This window comes from Aspergillus lucknowensis (genome assembly GCF_044049455.1).
Source record: "Aspergillus lucknowensis strain CBS 449.75 chromosome Unknown BJX67scaffold_16, whole genome shotgun sequence".
In the NCBI taxonomy this organism is placed as follows: domain Eukaryota; kingdom Fungi; phylum Ascomycota; class Eurotiomycetes; order Eurotiales; family Aspergillaceae; genus Aspergillus; species Aspergillus lucknowensis.
Window position 1 is genome coordinate 338831 of NW_027263560.1, and position 16836 is coordinate 355666.

A 16836-nucleotide genomic window follows, 5' to 3' on the forward strand; every position below is an offset into this window, starting at 1 on the left:
AACTAAGCGCCAAAAAGAATCGACAGGACACATTTCAAGAATACGAACGAGGAATTATGCAATTCCCTGAGTTTCCACGCCGGAGACGGAATAAGGATACGGCATATCGACGAGACCGTCGAGCAACCAGTTCAGCGGATCGAAGACCTCGTAGTTGGGCTCCATAAATCCGCTTGGTAAAGAACCGAGCCCGTTCGAAGATTGTACACTCATATTGGCATGTGATAGCAGAGGTGGCGCTAAGCTAGGGTCACCACCGGCAATTCCAGGGGATGTGCGTGTTGGTCCAACAGACGAAGAAGCAGAGGATTCCGCGGTGGAGTCGGGATTCGTTGGGTTCTTGAGGTAGGCTGCATACACGTTATTGACCGACCCGCATCTCCTGTTGAGAGAGCTTACCTTCGAGGTTGCGACCTTTGGTCCGCGTATCCTCCCGCCATCGCCATACCGAGTCAAAGAGGAGTGACATGCTCATGCGGCATCGTACTTTCAGCATTAGCGAATCATCCATCTCAACTCCATCGGGGGGCGGCTGAGGAGATGGCGTGCTTCCAAGCTTCCACATCTGGGCAAGAACTTCAGCAAGGCGCTCGGGCAGGTCGTTCGAGACGACAGACACGCCTCGGATGGCCCAGATTGTACGATTGAAGAGGCTCTTCGCGTAATCCATGTCAATATGGGCGGCGAAGAAGCTCTTGCAAAGCTTCAACAACGTACAACCCCCAGCGACCATCATCTGATAGATGTAGTACGGCGTGTATGAGAGAAGGGGGCCAACCTCTGTCTGCAGCTTCATCGCAGTTTCAAGAAAAGATGTTGTCGAAAAGAATAAGGAGAGAAGTCGCTCACGATAATCCTTGGCGGTAGGATCATCAAAGAAGGCGGACAGGTGAAGGTGGAGGTTAGATGCGCGTAGATACAAGTCAGTGATACCTACAATAGTTAGCCACCCGTTTAAGGGTTGCCAATGCAAGAGATTGGTGACATACCATCATTATGTAATTCCAGTTGAGTCTCAAGCTCGTCCAGATCTCGGGAAAGAAGGGATGTCAGGGTTGATCGCTCTTGGCTACCACATAGCCCAACTGGATCTCGGCGGTTCGTGTAGAGCGCCTTCGTGACTTTGTCGCAGAACTTCTCGATGTCAAGTCTGTGTCTGATACTCTCAGGAAGCTTAAAGCTGGGACCCATGGACTCTTGTGAAGACAAAGTCCAATCGTACAAAGTGCAAGGAGGCTGTCCATAACCTGTTGCAACACTGTGGTGATCGTCAGCTCAAGCATATACGAGAATGCTATCTCAAATAAACGTACCGTTGGGCAACGATGTTACAAGTTGCCCACGTCCTGACCTTATCTCTGAGCTCTTCTTCAAGGAGCTCCACCCTGTATTTGCTAAAATCTTGAGTATGGGATGGGCGATGAAGTCCAAGTTGCATAGCGACCTGTATCATCAAGCCACATAGCATAAAGGTCGGATCCGATGAGGTACTGCTAGTGGGAAACGGCCAGCTACAAAGCAGACAGAGAGCCTTAACGACATGATAGCTCTGCGGGACATCTGCCACTGTACTCCAGACCAAGCGCGTCACCGGGCCGGCAAGGGAGTTAAGCAGATTTGAGTCGGCTTGATATCGTCGAGCACTGACGCTAATAATAGTCCAGAAGAGCAAGGGAGACGCGGTATAATAGCCCTCGGGCGATTGATCTCGGTCGAGGAAAGGAAGAAAAGCGTGATAGTATGTGAAAAAACTGGTCTGAGTTAGCAGAGATCCAAGTCGACTTGGGAATTCAGCAGAGCTTACGTATCGAATAGCTCGACGACCCTCTCAGGGACCACTGCCACATCCTCAATCCGCTTAAAGTGCTGGTTTCCATTCCTCATGTAACTTGAGCCATCAAACCCTGAGCGCAAATCGAGCAAAGAGGCAACGGCCTCATGGGAACCCATAAACTGATCCGCCGTAGACATGGCAGAGGGTGTCTGATAAACTCCGGCGGGGCTGACCTGACTGGACGCGCTTTCCTGTTTCGGGGTTTGCTGTGCCGTAAGAAGGCCATGCGGTTGCGGCTGGGTTCCAGCTGCATTAGCCTGCGAGCTGGCAATCTGCTTTCTTAACTCAATGATCTCTCGCTCCATTTCCGCGTTTCGACTTCGTTTTCCGACCCGTTTGAAGTTAGTTTCGATTTTGCAGTCGAGCTTTAAGCGTCGGCATCGAGAGCAGTCCATCCACGGGTCTTGGATAACATCACATCGGAGCTTCAATACGAAAAGAAGTCAGTTTCGAAGGTTCATGACAGAAAGGGATGCACGGTAAATGTCGCTGCGGACTCACTTTTTGCTGCCTACACTCATTACAGGCTCGTTTCACTGGCTGCCTTCTTTTTTCCTCGCGGTTCTCAACATCTTCAACATCATCCATACTCCCCGGCGAGCTGTCGAGCCCCGCCACACCAACAGTACGCTTCCTGGCGTGGCCCGCGCCATCGGAAGCGACGGCCGGTGAAATAGACGTATGATCGATACCTCCCATTACGGGGCCGGTGGCAGCAGAAGCATTATTCCGCGGACCCAGCCCCGACGTAGTCCGCCGCAGACCCCCGTCCCCGATACCGCTGGACGACCCACCGAAAGACGCCAGGCTGGAGGGTGAAGAGGAAAGACAACCAAGCGCGTTGGCGTCAAATTATTCCAAGAACGCGTAATGACCGAATTCGACTTTCCGGAAGGTTGAAAGTGAAGACGGAAAATGGACCAAGTGAGGGAGAGTCACAGCCTCGAATGGATCAATGCCAACGAGCGACGGAGTTGACAGCGCCGAGTTGCTGTAAATTCCAGACCCTAATTGTCTTCTGAATTTGTTCGTTTCTTACTTTGCTAGTTCGGTCTCGGAAGGGTAAATTGACAGTGGGATGACCTGGAAAGTGAGCCTTTGCTCTGCCCTGTAGTGAATAACAGACGGGCGGGGCGGTTTAGATCACGTGACAAATACACGTGATGGGAGTTGTGTCTGCCGCTTTAACGACCTCGGGAGTCTGTTCTCCTGCCGCTTTTTGGCTCAGCCCGGACATAATTCAGGGATGAATCATGGACGCAAGCAAGCCCACGCCACCATGCGCTTCGCTCTTCGGCATCAGATGCCTTCATGCTTCTGCTGACGATCTTCACTGCGGATCCAACTTTGAAAGATTACATCATATCCTATTCCGGGATCTGGACCCTTGTCCCCACCATTGCAGCATAGCCCCTCCCCTAAAAGCTTCCACGCATTCGAGAAATCGCCTGACGCCCGAGTTCCTGCAGCCATGCGTGAGAAACAGCGTTGATTTGAAGATCTGGAGTGATCAGTCAAACGTTCCCTGGCTATCTGACGCCACCTCCGTGGCAGTGAACCCCTGGGGCGCGGAATTTCTCTCCAAAGTTCGGGGGCTGTGTTCCTTGCCGCTGGGCTCCGACAGCAATCCCTCCTCAAGATGTCGTCGAGAAGGCTAAGTTCCTCAGCCAAGCTGACTCCCCATCCTGCCGTTGTGGAGCACCCACCCCCAGAATCTAATCGAGGGAGGTTTCGATACAGGGCAACGGTGCCCTGAAGAACGATTCGCTCGCATCGTGGCTGCGATTTCGGTTACCATTGCCTGCTTATTTCTTAGTGGCTTTTTGCCCATCCCTCATTCGTTTCACCCATCAGTGAGGGAGGTCGCTCGAGGTGAATATAAAGATAGTGACGAAGAAACCCCACCGATATTTTTGACCAAGACGGACTCAGTCTTTCGAGAATACCGCGATCATGGGCATGTCGGACGGGGCAGCACCCGACACTGAGCAACAGCAGACCTCCGGGGATAAACCCCCGACCTACACCCGCAGGACCGATCAACTACCAGCAGTCCCTGCTCTAAACCTATCTCAGGATGCGGGGCCTGCAAGATACACCACAGTCACCCATTTTGAGTGCATTTCCCATCTTAAGTTTCTCGCAGCGCTATCTGATCTGCGCGACACTGTGACAAGCACCCCGAATGTCTTCAGCATTCCGGATCCAACCCCACGAGAATTCGGATCCCAGATCAACGAAGCGTGGGCACTGGTAAAGGAAAAGCGGTGGGGCGTCTTTACAACAAAGGCTGTTGAGCGCTATACAGTCTGGTGGAATGTGTCAGTTCCAGCATCTCGTCCACGGCCCACCGTCCATCAGCTTTCATCTACGGTATATGATGATATTACGGCTTGCAGTAATCCCTTGACTTGGACTCGTGATGAGCTCCCTCCCATAGGTGAGCTGAATTTGGTATCTCCGAACCTTTAAATCGGGCTGCTGATTGGCCGCGATTTGTCTATAGATATCTTGATGGTCTGGCATGCACACATGCTCAATCCAAGAGCTTTTCTTGAAGACTGCATCCGGTATGGGAAAATGAGTTTCTGGTCCGGTGGGTTTCCGTGGCGAGCTGTCAATGAGTGTATCGATGACCGGACGCTGGCGTATGACACGGGAAAGGTTGCAGTAAGAGCTTTCTTTACGCGAACCAGCCTCGAATGGGATAACCTTGAAGATATGCCCACAAAAACCTTTCAATGTCCCAGTTGCGGGCATGGGAACTCTACACCCTGGACGAGTGGGAAGTTCACAGCACCCCTTGACCCAACGTTTGAATACTGGCGGGGCTTCGCGGACAAGAATTTCGGAACATATTGTGCTCGGTGCCACCTCAGTATCACTCATGAAACGTTGCGGGTCCAAAAGTTCAGGACGGACGTCAGCGAGCTGTTAGATGGGTACATCCCGATGCCAGGGACGCTTTTCAATCTATGGGGCGTCCCAGAGCGATTAAGTTCGACACGTCGACGGAAACAGCAAGCAGATTTCCCTAATCGCCTAATTCGAGCCGCGAAACGCGATTTCCGTGAATATATGAGATCGTCCCTGTGGGTTTGCCCGAGTGTGACTATGCTGCGTGACTACCTTGGAGCCTTAATACAAGATAGAGATACCATGCGTGCCGCACAGCCCAACAGCATCCAAACGTCACTCCTACCGGAGGAAAAGATCGCTTTCCGCCGTATGATGTCCCGCTACTGGGACAACAGCTCCCAGTTCGCTGTCGATCTGGTCGGTGCAGTTGTGCGACAAGGAACCTTCATTCAGAAAATGGACAACATCGACTGGCTTCACTCGCCTGCCCTCATGGAGACCATGCACCGCTTAATCCGCAAGTATGCCGTCTTTTTCCAAATTATGTCGTCCAACCCGGGGCGCATGGCGGTGCCAACTCTAGATGTAGACTTAGCCTGGCACACCCACCAGCTCTCCCCTGGACGGTATTATGAATACTCCATCCACCGGACAGAGCAAGACGGCAAACGGGCCATCTTCATCGACCATGATGACAAGGTTTCTGAGACCAAACTTTCCGACAGTTTCGAATGGACCAGCAAAATGTACCGGAAAATCACGGATGGGGAAATCTACTCCGAATGCACCTGCTGGTACTGTGAAGCAACTAGGCACTCGGATCTTCACGGCAAACTTTTCATGCCCTCCTCCTCTGGCGCAAAGGCCCGTAACGCAGCCGCCAACCTCCACGATAACCCCAATATCTCCTCCCACCCCGATAAAAACCCACATATCTCCTCTCACAGCGCTGTCCGGACAAAATACGATACCGCGACCCTTGCCTCGGGAATTGACCCGTCCCGCCTGAAGTTCCTCAAACTCCGCAGCGAATACGAAAAGGCCCGTCGGCGGGCCGCGAAGCGGAGTTCTCGGTACGGAAAAGCCGCTGCCGACGGTGGTGAGAAACACTGCTCAAAGGATGATGATGATAAGAATCGAGATTTATTTGGAACCTACCCACTTATGTGGGGATATCCGGTCTTTGTCCCTTATTATGGCCCGTATACTTGCGATCCCAGTGTGCATTGCGATGCTTATGCTTCTGATCCGAGTTGCATGAATCTGAACCCTGGAAACCCTGGTAACTGTGTTTCGGGGACCTGTGGTGGTGCGGTTGCGGCTGGGGGTTGCGGTGGGATGGGAGGGTGTAGTGGTGGATGTGCTGGTGGCTCTGGAGGTAGTGGTGGAGGGGGTGGTTGCGGAGGGGGTGGTTGCGGAGGATGTGGTGGTGGCGGCGGTGGAGGAGGAGGAGGAGGATGTGGTGGTGGTGGTGGAGGTGGTTGTTGAGAGATGCAGTTCATGTGAAGATATTTTCTAACTGTATGCGGTTGAGTTCTCATTTCAGCGATATTGCAACTATTGCTCGATGCTGATGGCTAGACGACTATTTTTAATAATAAATTTGATTAACTTATATTTTTAGGTTTATTCATCCTCAGATACCAAAGCTACAGGACACAGGAAAAGCGAATGGCCAAACAGGTATTCGCAGTAATGATACGCCCGTCCAAATGATCAACATCAGATATCACTGCTCTCCAAGAGGAGGATCGATATTCACTGGGGTATAAGCCGAAAAAAAAAAGAATATATCTGATATATAGATATATAGGTGGAGAAAATGTGCAGGAGAAAATGAAGGGTGGTAAACTGAGACAACACCAAGGGTCAACGGTTACATCACAGCGCACTTGCTTCGGCTCTTTTTACTTCGCTCATAGATGGTTCGCTCATTCCATTCTTCGATTCGCCTCCGCCATTGTTGCTCCGGTGCAACGGACTGCGAGCTCGAATGGGTCGGATCTGTGGACGCTCGACGATTGCGAAGGGCTATCGCCGAAAACGGGTTTCGAACGTTGTGCGATTGAGAGCGTTCATGGGGTCGAAGGGATGCTTGATGCATTTGGGTCTCTTGAAGGAGCTCTGGAGACTCAACAAGATTGGGCGATGATAGGGAATAGAGATAATTATTCATGGCGGGTGGGTTCATGGGCACGGATGGCATCACGTTGTTATTCGGAAGTTGCCCGGCTACGGGCTCAACGTGCGCCGTAGGAGGTGGAGGTTGAATCGGGGCGGCCATCACGGGGACGCTGGGGACGCTGGGGACGCTAGGTGGTACGAACGAAGGATTCGGCACCGCGAGGGCCGCGTTCTGGACAGGGGGATGGGAGACGAAAGTATTGGAAGATTGCTGAGGGGCCGTGGTAGATTCATTTACACCACCAAGTTGCTGAGTTGTGCCGGGATTTGACGTTTCCCTCCGTCGTAAGAAGCTCGCATGCCTCCGCGGATTGTCAGGCGGGGATGGATCTCCCTCCTGCCGTCTCATACGGGAGGCTAAGCTCTGCCCAGTGACAGTGTTCAGCCTATGCAGGGAGGGCCGAGAGGAAGAATCAGTCAGGAATCGGGTTGAAAGAGATCTTCGGATTGTCTCCGCTGTATTACTGGAGGCCCGAGTACGCCCTGTTGGTGGAGGAAGGAGGGTTCTTCGGAGATAATCTGGAAGGGGTGCAGTGGGCTCTCGGGTATATGGTGGGGGTGGAGGAACCCAGTTATCGGCATCACTCTCGTGAGGAATTTGAAAAATGGGAGGAACAGGCGTTTCTGGATACACATGACGCGGTTCGTTCACCGCACGCCTGCGGCTCGCGGCGGCGGCGGTGGCAGCGCGCCGCAATGTGTCTTGGGATCGCGGCTGCGTGTTGTCATAAGGGCTATCCGGGATGGCAGGTATCTCGCCCTCCCCTACTTCGCTTGAGGCGGGGGAAAGGTAAAAACTATTCCTGCGAGGGCGCCCACGGCTACTCGAGCTGGCTGCCGGATAGGATTCTCTGGCTTCTCTGCGCATTACCGCAGCCGAATTTCCGCGGTGCAGACGGGTTCTCCTCCGTTCCAGTTCAACCTCAACGTCCAGGCTAGAATTTGGCTCCCGAAGTAACTTAGGTTCCGCCTCCCCAATCTCAATGATGAGTTCCGTGAAGCCTCCATTCGTCACCGAACGCGCAAAATCCAGAAGGAGGACTCTCCCACCATCAAGGGGTACATCTTCTTCGCCGAACATTGCACGATCGACTCCACCAGGGGCTACAGCAGCCAGCCTTCGCTGCTCACCCATAGAATTATTGTGCCGTACAAAGCGGGCAGCAGTGACACCCGGCATGTCAGTAACTCTGTGGCCTTTGATAAGCACCTTCGGCCGAGTTATAGTCCTCTGCAACCGTCCAAGATTGGTCCGCAAATCCGTTATATCGGTAGAGCGAGTTTCACGAGACCCTGGCCGAATCTGCAGGTCACCGGAAGTCTGCGCCACCGGGGCAATATCGAGACGATCCGGTAGACCATAAACCCAAATTCCAGAGTTTTGAAATCCTAACGCAACAAGCTCGCCCTGACTGTCTGAAGACGCCAGCATCATCGGGGGAAGTTCTAAGCCATCTTCCAGCGTGGGACTCACAAAATATGCCGTGCCAGTGCCGCTATTATTCACCCCTATGGCCCGGTACGCACCAAGCTGATTATCAAAGCCGAGTATCCAGCTCCCTTCACCCTCGGTGTGTAACGGAAGCAGACAAGCGAGACTGTAATTGTTAACAGTATCTGGGAAGAGTATCTGAGTCGTCCACATTTGAATTTGAACATCCTTGACCGAAAAGTCGGCATCTGGTTCACCATAAAGAGGCACCGTTATGGTAACCAGATTTCCCACCCGAGGGTCGTCCGAAGAGCCCAGCAGGATGACACCATCAGAAGAAAATGAGATCGAGTCAACCCCTGTGCAGCGCACGGCTCTTCGTTCAGTTGCCAAAGCTCTTTCCCCGATGGCATAAACCTCAATCATATCGTCGTACGCGATAGCGAGTACCCCCCCAGTCGGGGAAAAGGCTAAAGCCCGCGGAACGTCGTTTAGTTTGAGGTTTTGGATAAGCCTGGCTTCCGTGCTAGATAAGTTGTATATATTAACCTGATGACTTGAGGACACCACGGCAAGAAGCGAACCGTCATCGAGGATGGTCGCGTGTAATGGGCGCCTGGATGTTTTAAGTTCATGTTTTACAGCAGCGGGTTCTGATGCCACATCCAGGACGATAATTCGCGAGGAACTAATGCAAAGGATAAGTTGGGCATCCTGTGAGAAAGCGAAACGGAAAGCCTCTCCATGCGGAAACGCTGTCGACGAGCTCATAGATGTTGAAATGAGTTTGATTAGAGTCTGGTGGGGTCGGAAGAAGACGTCAAATCCATTGCGCCTAATCTCGGAGAAGAATTGCCGCTTGAGAAAAATGAGGTCGTCTGGTTGTGTCGGGCCATCCTCGGTCGCCTTCTGTGACAAGGCAAAGGATGGACAAAGCGACAACTGATGAGCATACAACAATGGGGAGTCGGATATCCGCCGCCACTTTCGGTTCAACAATGCCAGAGATGCGAACGTACTCGCATCAGCTACGTAAAGAATGCTATAGGACAGGTTAAAAAAAGGCCACAGTCTTAGTATTGGATCGAAATGAACGCAACCACCCTAGCTACCGCAGCAGTAGGTGCTTCGGGAAAGGTCAAACTTCAACTTACCGCTCAATCACGGTCCGGGGTAAACGATTGAATGGGGATGCCGATGTACGCTGGTTGACCGAAGATATTGGAACCCTCTTCCGCGGCGCCTGTTGCTCCGGCAGTCGATTTTGCGGACGCTGAGTCGCATCGTGCTGGACAAGCGACTGGGCCTCACCACCAAGCCGCTCACGCTGTGGGGGCCGAACATCCTCCTCCATATTCAATCAAGACACATTGCATTGAACAAAGGCATATCCGGGATTAATTGCGCACGTTCATGGCATTCGCTGTGAGTTTGAGAAAGAAACTTTTTCGGGGGAGTCTGATGCCTCTAAAAGCCCAAAGATGTGTCGCTAGCGACTTGGGCAGGTGGCTGTGTCGCGCTGCAACAGAGATCTCGCCCACTTGGGCGAGGAACAGATGACTGGTTCTGGATCTTCGGCTGGCTGGAGCAAAACAGCATCCCCGCAGCTATTTCAACACGCTAGTCGAATCTGACACAATATAAAAAGGAACGACCGGGGACGCGAGAGACTCAGAGAGAGAGCGAGATGGTGACAAGGCAGCACTGTCCATTTGGCGGCGTCGAGCAGCACAAGCTCGCCAACCCGATATAAATAGAAGGCACGTGGTTGGTCAGGCGGATGACTCGGCAATTCCCCACAGGCGCCCTTTCTGTGCACGAGAAGAAGACATGGACCCGAGAAAAAGAAAAGAACGCCCTTGGTGATCTCGACACAGAACAAAAGATTGGTTGAAGCCCATTAATCTGTCAATTCGACCGTTTTGGCTCATTGCGAATGCGCGCAGAGACCATGTCGCATTCCGAGTGACTCGCCAATTGGATGCCCTTGCGCTTGGTTGAACTGTCTCAGGCGAGGAAGCCTGGCTGAATGTTCTAGCCCCGAGATAAAGCTCCGATATTCTCATTCTTATCTGCCTTCTGCTGCAGATCACACAGATCTTGTAACACTCTGTGCACTTCCCTCTCTTGACTTCCGAGCCCCTTTCTTCACCTCTGGAGCTTTCCTGCACGCACCCCCGCAATCGGAGGCGTCACGTGCAACTTCGTCAGTTGGAGCGACCCCAAGGTCTATGCACACAGCGTTCGACGGATTTACTTGGCGTTGAGAGAGCACACTATGCCTCCGGCAGCTGTGAAGCCTAGCTCCGCCCCAAAGATGCCCTCTCCGGCATTGAATGCGGGGGCAAGGCCATACAGGTCACACAAGGTCAGGGCCTGCGATCTGTGCCGGAAGCGTAAATCAAGATGTACGGTGGATATCCCAGGCCAATCGTGCCTGCTCTGCCGAGTTCAAGGAGCGGTTTGCCATTATCAGGATGAGAACAACAGTGAATTGCCGAATTCCCATGGGGCAGAGCTTACAGGCTGGCATCCAGATCACGCTGAGGAGAGCTTCCACGCAGGTCAGAAGCGCAAGCGCACTTCAGACTCCACTTCTCCATTGCAGACCCCACGTCGACCTGAGGTACTACCCGAGATTCAGCGATCCAACTCAGCAGTACCTAGTCGAGGAAGCGAGCGCAAACGACATGGAGTGGAGGACCCGCAGAATGAATCCGTTTTCATTGTTGGACCAGTAGTGGCTGACGATGCAAACGTGATTGAGAGGTATATGCCTCCATATAGGTCTAACAATAGCAAGTCTGTGGAGCCGAAGAACCATCCATACAATGTTTACTCGAACGACCCAAGGAAGCCCATTCTCTACACAACCGTTTCTAGGCGGAGACAGGGAATGCGCGTTGGCATACCACCAGGAGAAAACCAAAAGGAAATTCTGGAGCAAATACTCGGACCCTTCAAGGATGACCTAGTTAGACTGTATGCTGTTCTGGACGAGAAGTACTACAGTGCATCAAACTGACGCTCTGCCCCCAGGTTCTTAGATCGGATTAATGCAGCGTTCCCGATATTTGACGGCGAGGCTTTTTGGGAAGCCTACATTTCGGATTCGCCCAGCGAACCCCCAGCGTCTCTTCTGTGCCAAGTCTACTCTATGTCATTAGTCTATTGGAAGCATACGCCGAAGCTTGCTTGCCATCCAAAACCGGACGTCAGATACGCTGTTAACTTGACCGTAGCAGCTCTTCACGAGGAATTTTCTGCCCCTGGTCTGTCAACCATCAGTGCAGCTCTCATTGACTTGACTGGACGACCTATATTTTCCATGACGGGAAATGCCATCAGCACTGGACGGATGGTTTCCCTCGCCCATTGTCTTGGCTTGAACCGAGATCCTAACAGCTGGAAACTGTCTCGACAAGAACAGAATCAGCGCATTCGTCTCTGGTGGGCCGTCGTAATACATGATCGCTGGTGAGTTTGAGGCAACCTCCTTTTTGTCTCATATACCTGCTAATATAATCACGTCAAGGGGGAGCTTTGGACATGGCGTGCCACCTCAAATTGCAAAGAACCAGTACGATGTACCTCTTCCAACACTCGAAGTTCTAATTCCTCCATCTTCGCGCTCTCCTCAGCGGGTGAGAGCAGCGCACTGTCATATCGCGCTGTGTCGATTGACCGAGATCTTGGGAGAGCTACTTCCTCTAGTCTACGGCCTTCAGCATCGCTCCCCTCGTGAAACGACGAAGAAAATCCGACAAATCCGGACGGATCTAGACGTCTGGGAAGAGAATCTGCCAGATTGGCTAAGGTCCCCGTTAGATACCTCACAAGACCGAGTAGCTGGCATCTGCAGTTTACAACTAGCCTTCCTAGCCGTGAAGCTACTTGTTGGAAGAGTAGAGTTAAATGTATGAGTCTAACCCTGCGCAAGCTCTTGTCTCTGGTCCACCCTAACCGAATGTACCTTTTTATAAAAGGACGTGAACAACTCAGAAACAGACCTCCCCGAAGCCCGTCGTTACTTCCAAACAGAGTGTCGAAAGGGCGCCGAAGAAATTGTCCAATTCATCTCGTCTCTCCGCAAGGAAAACTTCCAAGAATTCTGGCTACCCTGTACGACCATCCATCCATCCATTTTCCCCATGATTCGTGGGAACAACGGTGAAAACTAACCAAATCCAGACAGCGCCTTCCACCTAACATCAACAGCAACCCTCCTGGTCCGCTGCGCCCTCGAAACCTCCGACCCCGAAGTCGCCAGCACCTGCCTCGCCAACGTCGAATCATTCCGCACAATCCTCCGCCGTGTCCGGGAGGAATATGACTGGGACGTCGCCGACATGTGTCTCGACCACTGCGAGCGCATCCTCAATCGACTCCCCCCCGGCGGAAACGGAAACACCACCAACTCAAACAACACCCCGGGTAATGGAGCAATGGGACCGCCCGATAGTAATCGACTCGTGAACCCAGCTGCATTATCGATTCCCCTTCCCGAGACACAGACGACTAGTAATGATATCGTTGATGACATGATGTCGATTTCGGGGACGTTTGGGACCATGGATGGGTTTCCCTTCGATATGACGGGGATCTGGGACGTTTCCGTTTTTCAGGATGTGAATTTGACTTGACTTTGTTAGATAAAGTGGTTGTACGAGGTTCGAGGAAGTAAATAAACCCTTAGCGGGATCTAGGGTGGGTTAGACTGGATGATTCGTTTATGTATACCCAGTTCGAAATGTGTACGTTCAACAATAAGGTTCAATACTCAACTACTTATTCAATATATATTTAGGAGTTAGTCCAAGACCATGACGTGTTGTCGAAACGCATTCTATTAAAAGTAATATTCAATTTATACAACATTGGAAACAGATCGATCCTATTTTACAGTCACCTATGATGCTCAGTGGACCATTGCAGCCAAAAAAGAAAAAACCCCGCTATTCAATACAATCCAATCCGGGACAAATAGCAAAAAAAGCCGGGGCTCAAAATTAAAGGTGAAACTGGAGAGTAAGGGTTATATAAACGGTCTACTCTTCCTGCTGTACGTGTTATGAACTTCCTTTAGAGGCGGGATTAAAGGTTTACTCCTTCTTTGGGCCGCCGAAGAAACCGGTGAAGGAGCCCTTCATGCTCTCCATCTGCTCCTGTCGGAGCTTCTCTTCCTCGGCAGCCATCTCAGCCAGCCATTTCTCGCCGTTTTCTCGGATCTCCTTCTCGATCATTTCGTAGTTCTTCTGGCCACGCTCGCGGATCTGGTCCCAGAGCATCTTGCCCTCCTGTAGACCGGCGGAGGGGGACTGTTCGCCATCTAAGGTGCGGTTGGACTTCAGTCCAAGGGCTGAGGCGAAGCTACCCACGCCTCTTCTAGGTCGCTTCTTCTGCTCTTCGGCAAGCTCTTGCTCGAATCGCTCACGCATAGCCTTCTCACGCTTAGCGAACTCGATGGGAATAGACTGGCCCTCGAAAGACTTGAGAATGGGGCGAACATCTTCCACACCCATGCCAGCGAGGTACTCGAGGAAGGGGATAAGTGCGACCAGAGTCTTGTCCTTGGGGTTGCCGTTCCATTTATCAAGTATGATGGCATTCTCTGGTTGCAGGCGGGCATGCTCCTCCTTTGTATCTATAATGATGACCTTGGACAAATCACGGTTCAGATAGGAGAGGTCCTGATGAGCTACGTCAGTAAGAAGTTACCGGGCACCAATCTTCTACCAATACATACCTTGATGTACTCTCCGTCCTTGTACCGGGTAGCCTCCCTGAACAAAGGCCAGCGGATGATACGATAAGGGTCGAGCTTGCGAAGCACCTGGTCCGCCATCATGCTTGGAACACTGGTGAAGAGAACAAGTTCGTAGTACTGATTGAGATAGCGAAGGAAATAGTCGACTCCAGGCCGTTTGGCAACCCGCCATCCATGCTCACGGCTCCACTCACTGTGCACAAGTAAATCCTCCAGACTCAGGACCAAGGTATAGGGTTGGCGAAGGTTAGGATCCTCATCGGGCAGTAACTTCGGGAATGCAGGGTCCTTGTAATAACTTGTAATATCGCCCAGGCGGGCCTTAACACGGTTGTACCAAAGTCCGAAGCCCCATCCAGACGGGATCTCGGGGTGCGCCTTCTCTTCCTCCACTGTATCCCAGTTCCGTCCCAGATAGGCCATGCCACCGACGCCTCCGAGTAGGAAAAGAGCATACATCAGCTTAGCCATGCGGGCGCGTTTTCGGTCGAGAGACGATTCATAGCCGCTCTTCGGGATATCTCCACGGCCATCGTCGCTGTATTCTTCCTCGAAGCGGGAAGGATCTTCCGTAAGGTTCAATGATCCCGAAGGGCGATTATTAGAGCGGGCTTCCATTTCCGCGGCGAGAGTGGAAGGAATTCCCTGTGTAAGATCTGGGAGTGGCGTCTTCGGTGCATCTTGCTCGGGCGGTGTCGGGAAAGATTCCGGCTGAAGTACTTAAGTTAGAACAGGGGACCTGAGACCCCTAGAATTCAGCTGTGACCTTCGGATGGTTAACTTACAGCTTCAGAGGCGTGTGATGCAGTGTTTGCGGTGTTCACTTCAGGGTCTGCTTTCGTCTCAAACTCCGCCTGCTCCGGGGCATACTGTTCCCGTTGAGAAGGCTTGGCAGACTGCTCAGGCTTCGAGGATTTGACGGAATCTGGGAGCTTATAGGGGGCCTTGTGGTTCGTTTTCTTCGCATACCATCGCGGGTGAGAAACTGGAAGGGCTGATAAACGAGGCGAAGAGACAAGGACGTTCGGCCTCGTGAGAGGCAGGACAGCACGGCGAAGCATCCTGTGATATGAGGTTGTGAAGAAATTAGAGAAAGCGCACACTCATGCTCCGCACAAGAAAGTGAGAGCTCTGGCTTCGAGCCAATGGCAGTCGTCACTCTATGTAGATATTTGAAATCCAAGCGTGTCTCGCAGTAAACCTGAGGCGAACGTTCAAGGTCGAGATCGCATCTTCCAACGAAAAAGAAGTTTCATCATCGGTCTGGCTGGTACGGCGGGTTGTAACAGACCATTTGCGCAGCTGTCGGCTGTTTAAAGAGGACCCGCCGCGGGCCAATTTCTTCCTTTCTTCTCTTTTTCTCATCAATTTGAAAGTTGAATCACCCAGACGGCAAATTTGACCCTTCAAGCTTCTTTCTTCATGCATGCCGGGTTGTATTAGCTGGGGAGACCAATGAAGCTCGTCTTCTATCCCACACCCAAGAGCCGCAGCGAAGATCTTTTGTGCAGCTGCAGCCCCGTTGGTGGGATATAATCCTCATCTTGTCCTCAAGTGGTCCCTGATGCGTATTGCCCCTTGAGCGTATCGTCTAATTAATTGCCGATTCAGCTGAATGCAATAATGGCATGGTATAGACCACAACAATCGCCTCTCTGACGGCCCTCCTACACTTTCGTATCGTTGTGCGTACATCTCTAGAAATCCACAAAATGGCCGCCGCTCTCATAGAACCTTTGAAGAGGGTGCGTCTTGAGGGTTCTTCATCCGAAGCTGATCCGGCAAGGCGTCGAGATTTACAAGACAAGGCTAGTGATGCCCTCGAAGAGGAAGAGGAGGAAGAAGACACATGCCCACGAGAGCCATTTCGCTTTTTTGATCTCCCGGCTGAGATTCGTCTGCGCATCTACAGGTTTGCCCTGTTCACCCCGCGTGGCAACAGATCACTGCATGCCAACGGCAGTGTAGGGGCTTCATCGAAGAATCTACCACGCTCCCCTCTTTCCCACCGCATCGCCCTGTTCGTCGCTTCACGGCAGATGCACGATGAGGCGACTGACTTCTTCTACTCGACGCAAGCCTTCCGCGTCTTCCCCTTACAAGACTCTTCCCGCATGCCAACGATAAGAGGTGTGCCGCGCAAGTACCTTCCGTCCATCGGCACAATTGAGTTAATTCTCGGATCTAGCTGGACAGCGCCACCTCGCTCATGGAGAGTAGATCGCCACCTCGGGTTGGAAGACCTGACCTGCCTCCGCTTGCTCAAGGTCTTTGTTGAAGTTGACCCTTCTCATCCCATATTTGAGGGCTGGCGCATTTCCACGAACTTCTACACCGACTTTGCGGGCGGTTTGTTGCGGCAGATACTCGAGAGGCTGCCAGATTTGATTCATGTAGAGTTTGACGCGAACCCGTCTGTCATGAAGCATGGACCATTGATGAAGCGCCTGCTTCATGAGGCAAGGGCGGCGGGCAAAAAAATTGTATGGGGTCCGCAGCGACGATGGACTGATTATGATGAGGAAGATATGATTGCCGATAAAGCTGTATACGGACTGGCAACCCGGAAGCCTCAGGCTACGAAAGTTACGCCAAAGAACTCTTCTCTTGTGGAGGAAGTAATATAGAGGGACTGCACTCGCCCAAACACGATTTCAAGTTCAGAATCAGTGTTTTTAATAGATAGACATGCAGGATTATCTTTTTCCAGCGGGACTCCTCAAGATCATCGAAAGACTTATGATACGATTCTCTCGATGC

At 52.0% G+C, this 16836-nt stretch overlaps 6 protein-coding genes across 6 annotated transcripts; 3 read left to right on the forward strand and 3 right to left on the reverse strand.

Annotated features, from left to right (window-relative positions):
* Positions 1 to 54: 54 nt before the first annotated feature.
* BJX67DRAFT_371672 (putative C6 transcription factor (Leu3)) lies at positions 55 to 2533 on the reverse strand (the record flags this gene model as incomplete). Its single annotated transcript, XM_071031118.1, has 6 exons — positions 55 to 350; positions 400 to 933; positions 990 to 1258; positions 1314 to 1751; positions 1805 to 2259; positions 2336 to 2533. The coding sequence occupies 6 exons, from the start codon at positions 2531 to 2533 to the stop codon at positions 55 to 57; spliced, it is 2190 nt and encodes a 729-aa protein (XP_070886963.1).
* Positions 2534 to 3787: 1254 nt separating this feature from the next.
* On the forward strand, positions 3788 to 6212 carry BJX67DRAFT_371673 (uncharacterized protein; the record flags this gene model as incomplete). Its single annotated transcript, XM_071031119.1, has 3 exons — positions 3788 to 4274; positions 4341 to 6007; positions 6072 to 6212. 3 exons carry the CDS (start codon positions 3788 to 3790, stop codon positions 6210 to 6212), a joined length of 2295 nt encoding a protein of 764 aa, XP_070886964.1.
* A 67-nt stretch (positions 6213 to 6279) lies between these two features.
* On the reverse strand, positions 6280 to 9872 carry BJX67DRAFT_73083 (F-box domain protein). The gene is made up of 2 exons (XM_071035357.1): positions 9464 to 9872; positions 6280 to 9351 (listed from the first exon to the last, which is right to left on the reverse strand). Exons 1-2 carry the CDS (start codon positions 9661 to 9663, stop codon positions 6570 to 6572), a joined length of 2982 nt encoding a protein of 993 aa, XP_070886965.1. The 5' UTR covers positions 9664 to 9872; the 3' UTR covers positions 6280 to 6569.
* Positions 9873 to 10481: 609 nt separating this feature from the next.
* On the forward strand, positions 10482 to 13123 carry BJX67DRAFT_73073 (putative C6 transcription factor). Its single transcript, XM_071035356.1, has 5 exons — positions 10482 to 11291; positions 11349 to 11786; positions 11845 to 12226; positions 12296 to 12431; positions 12501 to 13123. The coding sequence occupies exons 1-5, from the start codon at positions 10588 to 10590 to the stop codon at positions 12950 to 12952; spliced, it is 2112 nt and encodes a 703-aa protein (XP_070886966.1). The 5' UTR covers positions 10482 to 10587; the 3' UTR covers positions 12953 to 13123.
* Positions 13124 to 13138: 15 nt separating this feature from the next.
* On the reverse strand, positions 13139 to 15309 carry BJX67DRAFT_351861 (protein translocase subunit TIM50). Its single transcript, XM_071028945.1, has 3 exons — positions 14862 to 15309; positions 14056 to 14787; positions 13139 to 13999 (listed from the first exon to the last, which is right to left on the reverse strand). Exons 1-3 carry the CDS (start codon positions 15135 to 15137, stop codon positions 13412 to 13414), a joined length of 1596 nt encoding a protein of 531 aa, XP_070886967.1. The 5' UTR covers positions 15138 to 15309; the 3' UTR covers positions 13139 to 13411.
* A 131-nt stretch (positions 15310 to 15440) lies between these two features.
* BJX67DRAFT_73132 (uncharacterized protein) lies at positions 15441 to 16801 on the forward strand. The gene has a single exon (XM_071035359.1). The coding sequence runs from the start codon at positions 15789 to 15791 to the stop codon at positions 16701 to 16703; it is 915 nt and encodes a 304-aa protein (XP_070886968.1). The 5' UTR covers positions 15441 to 15788; the 3' UTR covers positions 16704 to 16801.
* The last annotated feature ends 35 nt before the right edge of the window (positions 16802 to 16836 follow it).

Coding starts and splice junctions, on each gene's coding strand:
- BJX67DRAFT_73083 (XM_071035357.1), bottom strand. CDS start 9,663: ATGGAGGAGGATGTTCGGCCCCCACAGCGTGAGCGGCTTGGTGGTGAG. Junction 9,352..9,463: donor CCCCGGACCGTGATTGAGCG/GTAAGTTGAAGT, acceptor CCTGTCCTATAG/CATTCTTTACGTAGCTGATG.
- BJX67DRAFT_73073 (XM_071035356.1), top strand. CDS start 10,588: ATGCCTCCGGCAGCTGTGAAGCCTAGCTCCGCCCCAAAGATGCCCTCT. Junction 11,292..11,348: donor AAGGATGACCTAGTTAGACT/GTATGCTGTTCT, acceptor CTCTGCCCCCAG/GTTCTTAGATCGGATTAATG. Junction 12,432..12,500: donor CCAAGAATTCTGGCTACCCT/GTACGACCATCC, acceptor AACCAAATCCAG/ACAGCGCCTTCCACCTAACA.
- BJX67DRAFT_351861 (XM_071028945.1), bottom strand. CDS start 15,137: ATGCTTCGCCGTGCTGTCCTGCCTCTCACGAGGCCGAACGTCCTTGTC. Junction 14,788..14,861: donor CATCACACGCCTCTGAAGCT/GTAAGTTAACCA, acceptor TAAGTACTTCAG/CCGGAATCTTTCCCGACACC. Junction 14,000..14,055: donor AGGACGGAGAGTACATCAAG/GTATGTATTGGT, acceptor GTAGCTCATCAG/GACCTCTCCTATCTGAACCG.
- BJX67DRAFT_73132 (XM_071035359.1), top strand. CDS start 15,789: ATGGCCGCCGCTCTCATAGAACCTTTGAAGAGGGTGCGTCTTGAGGGT.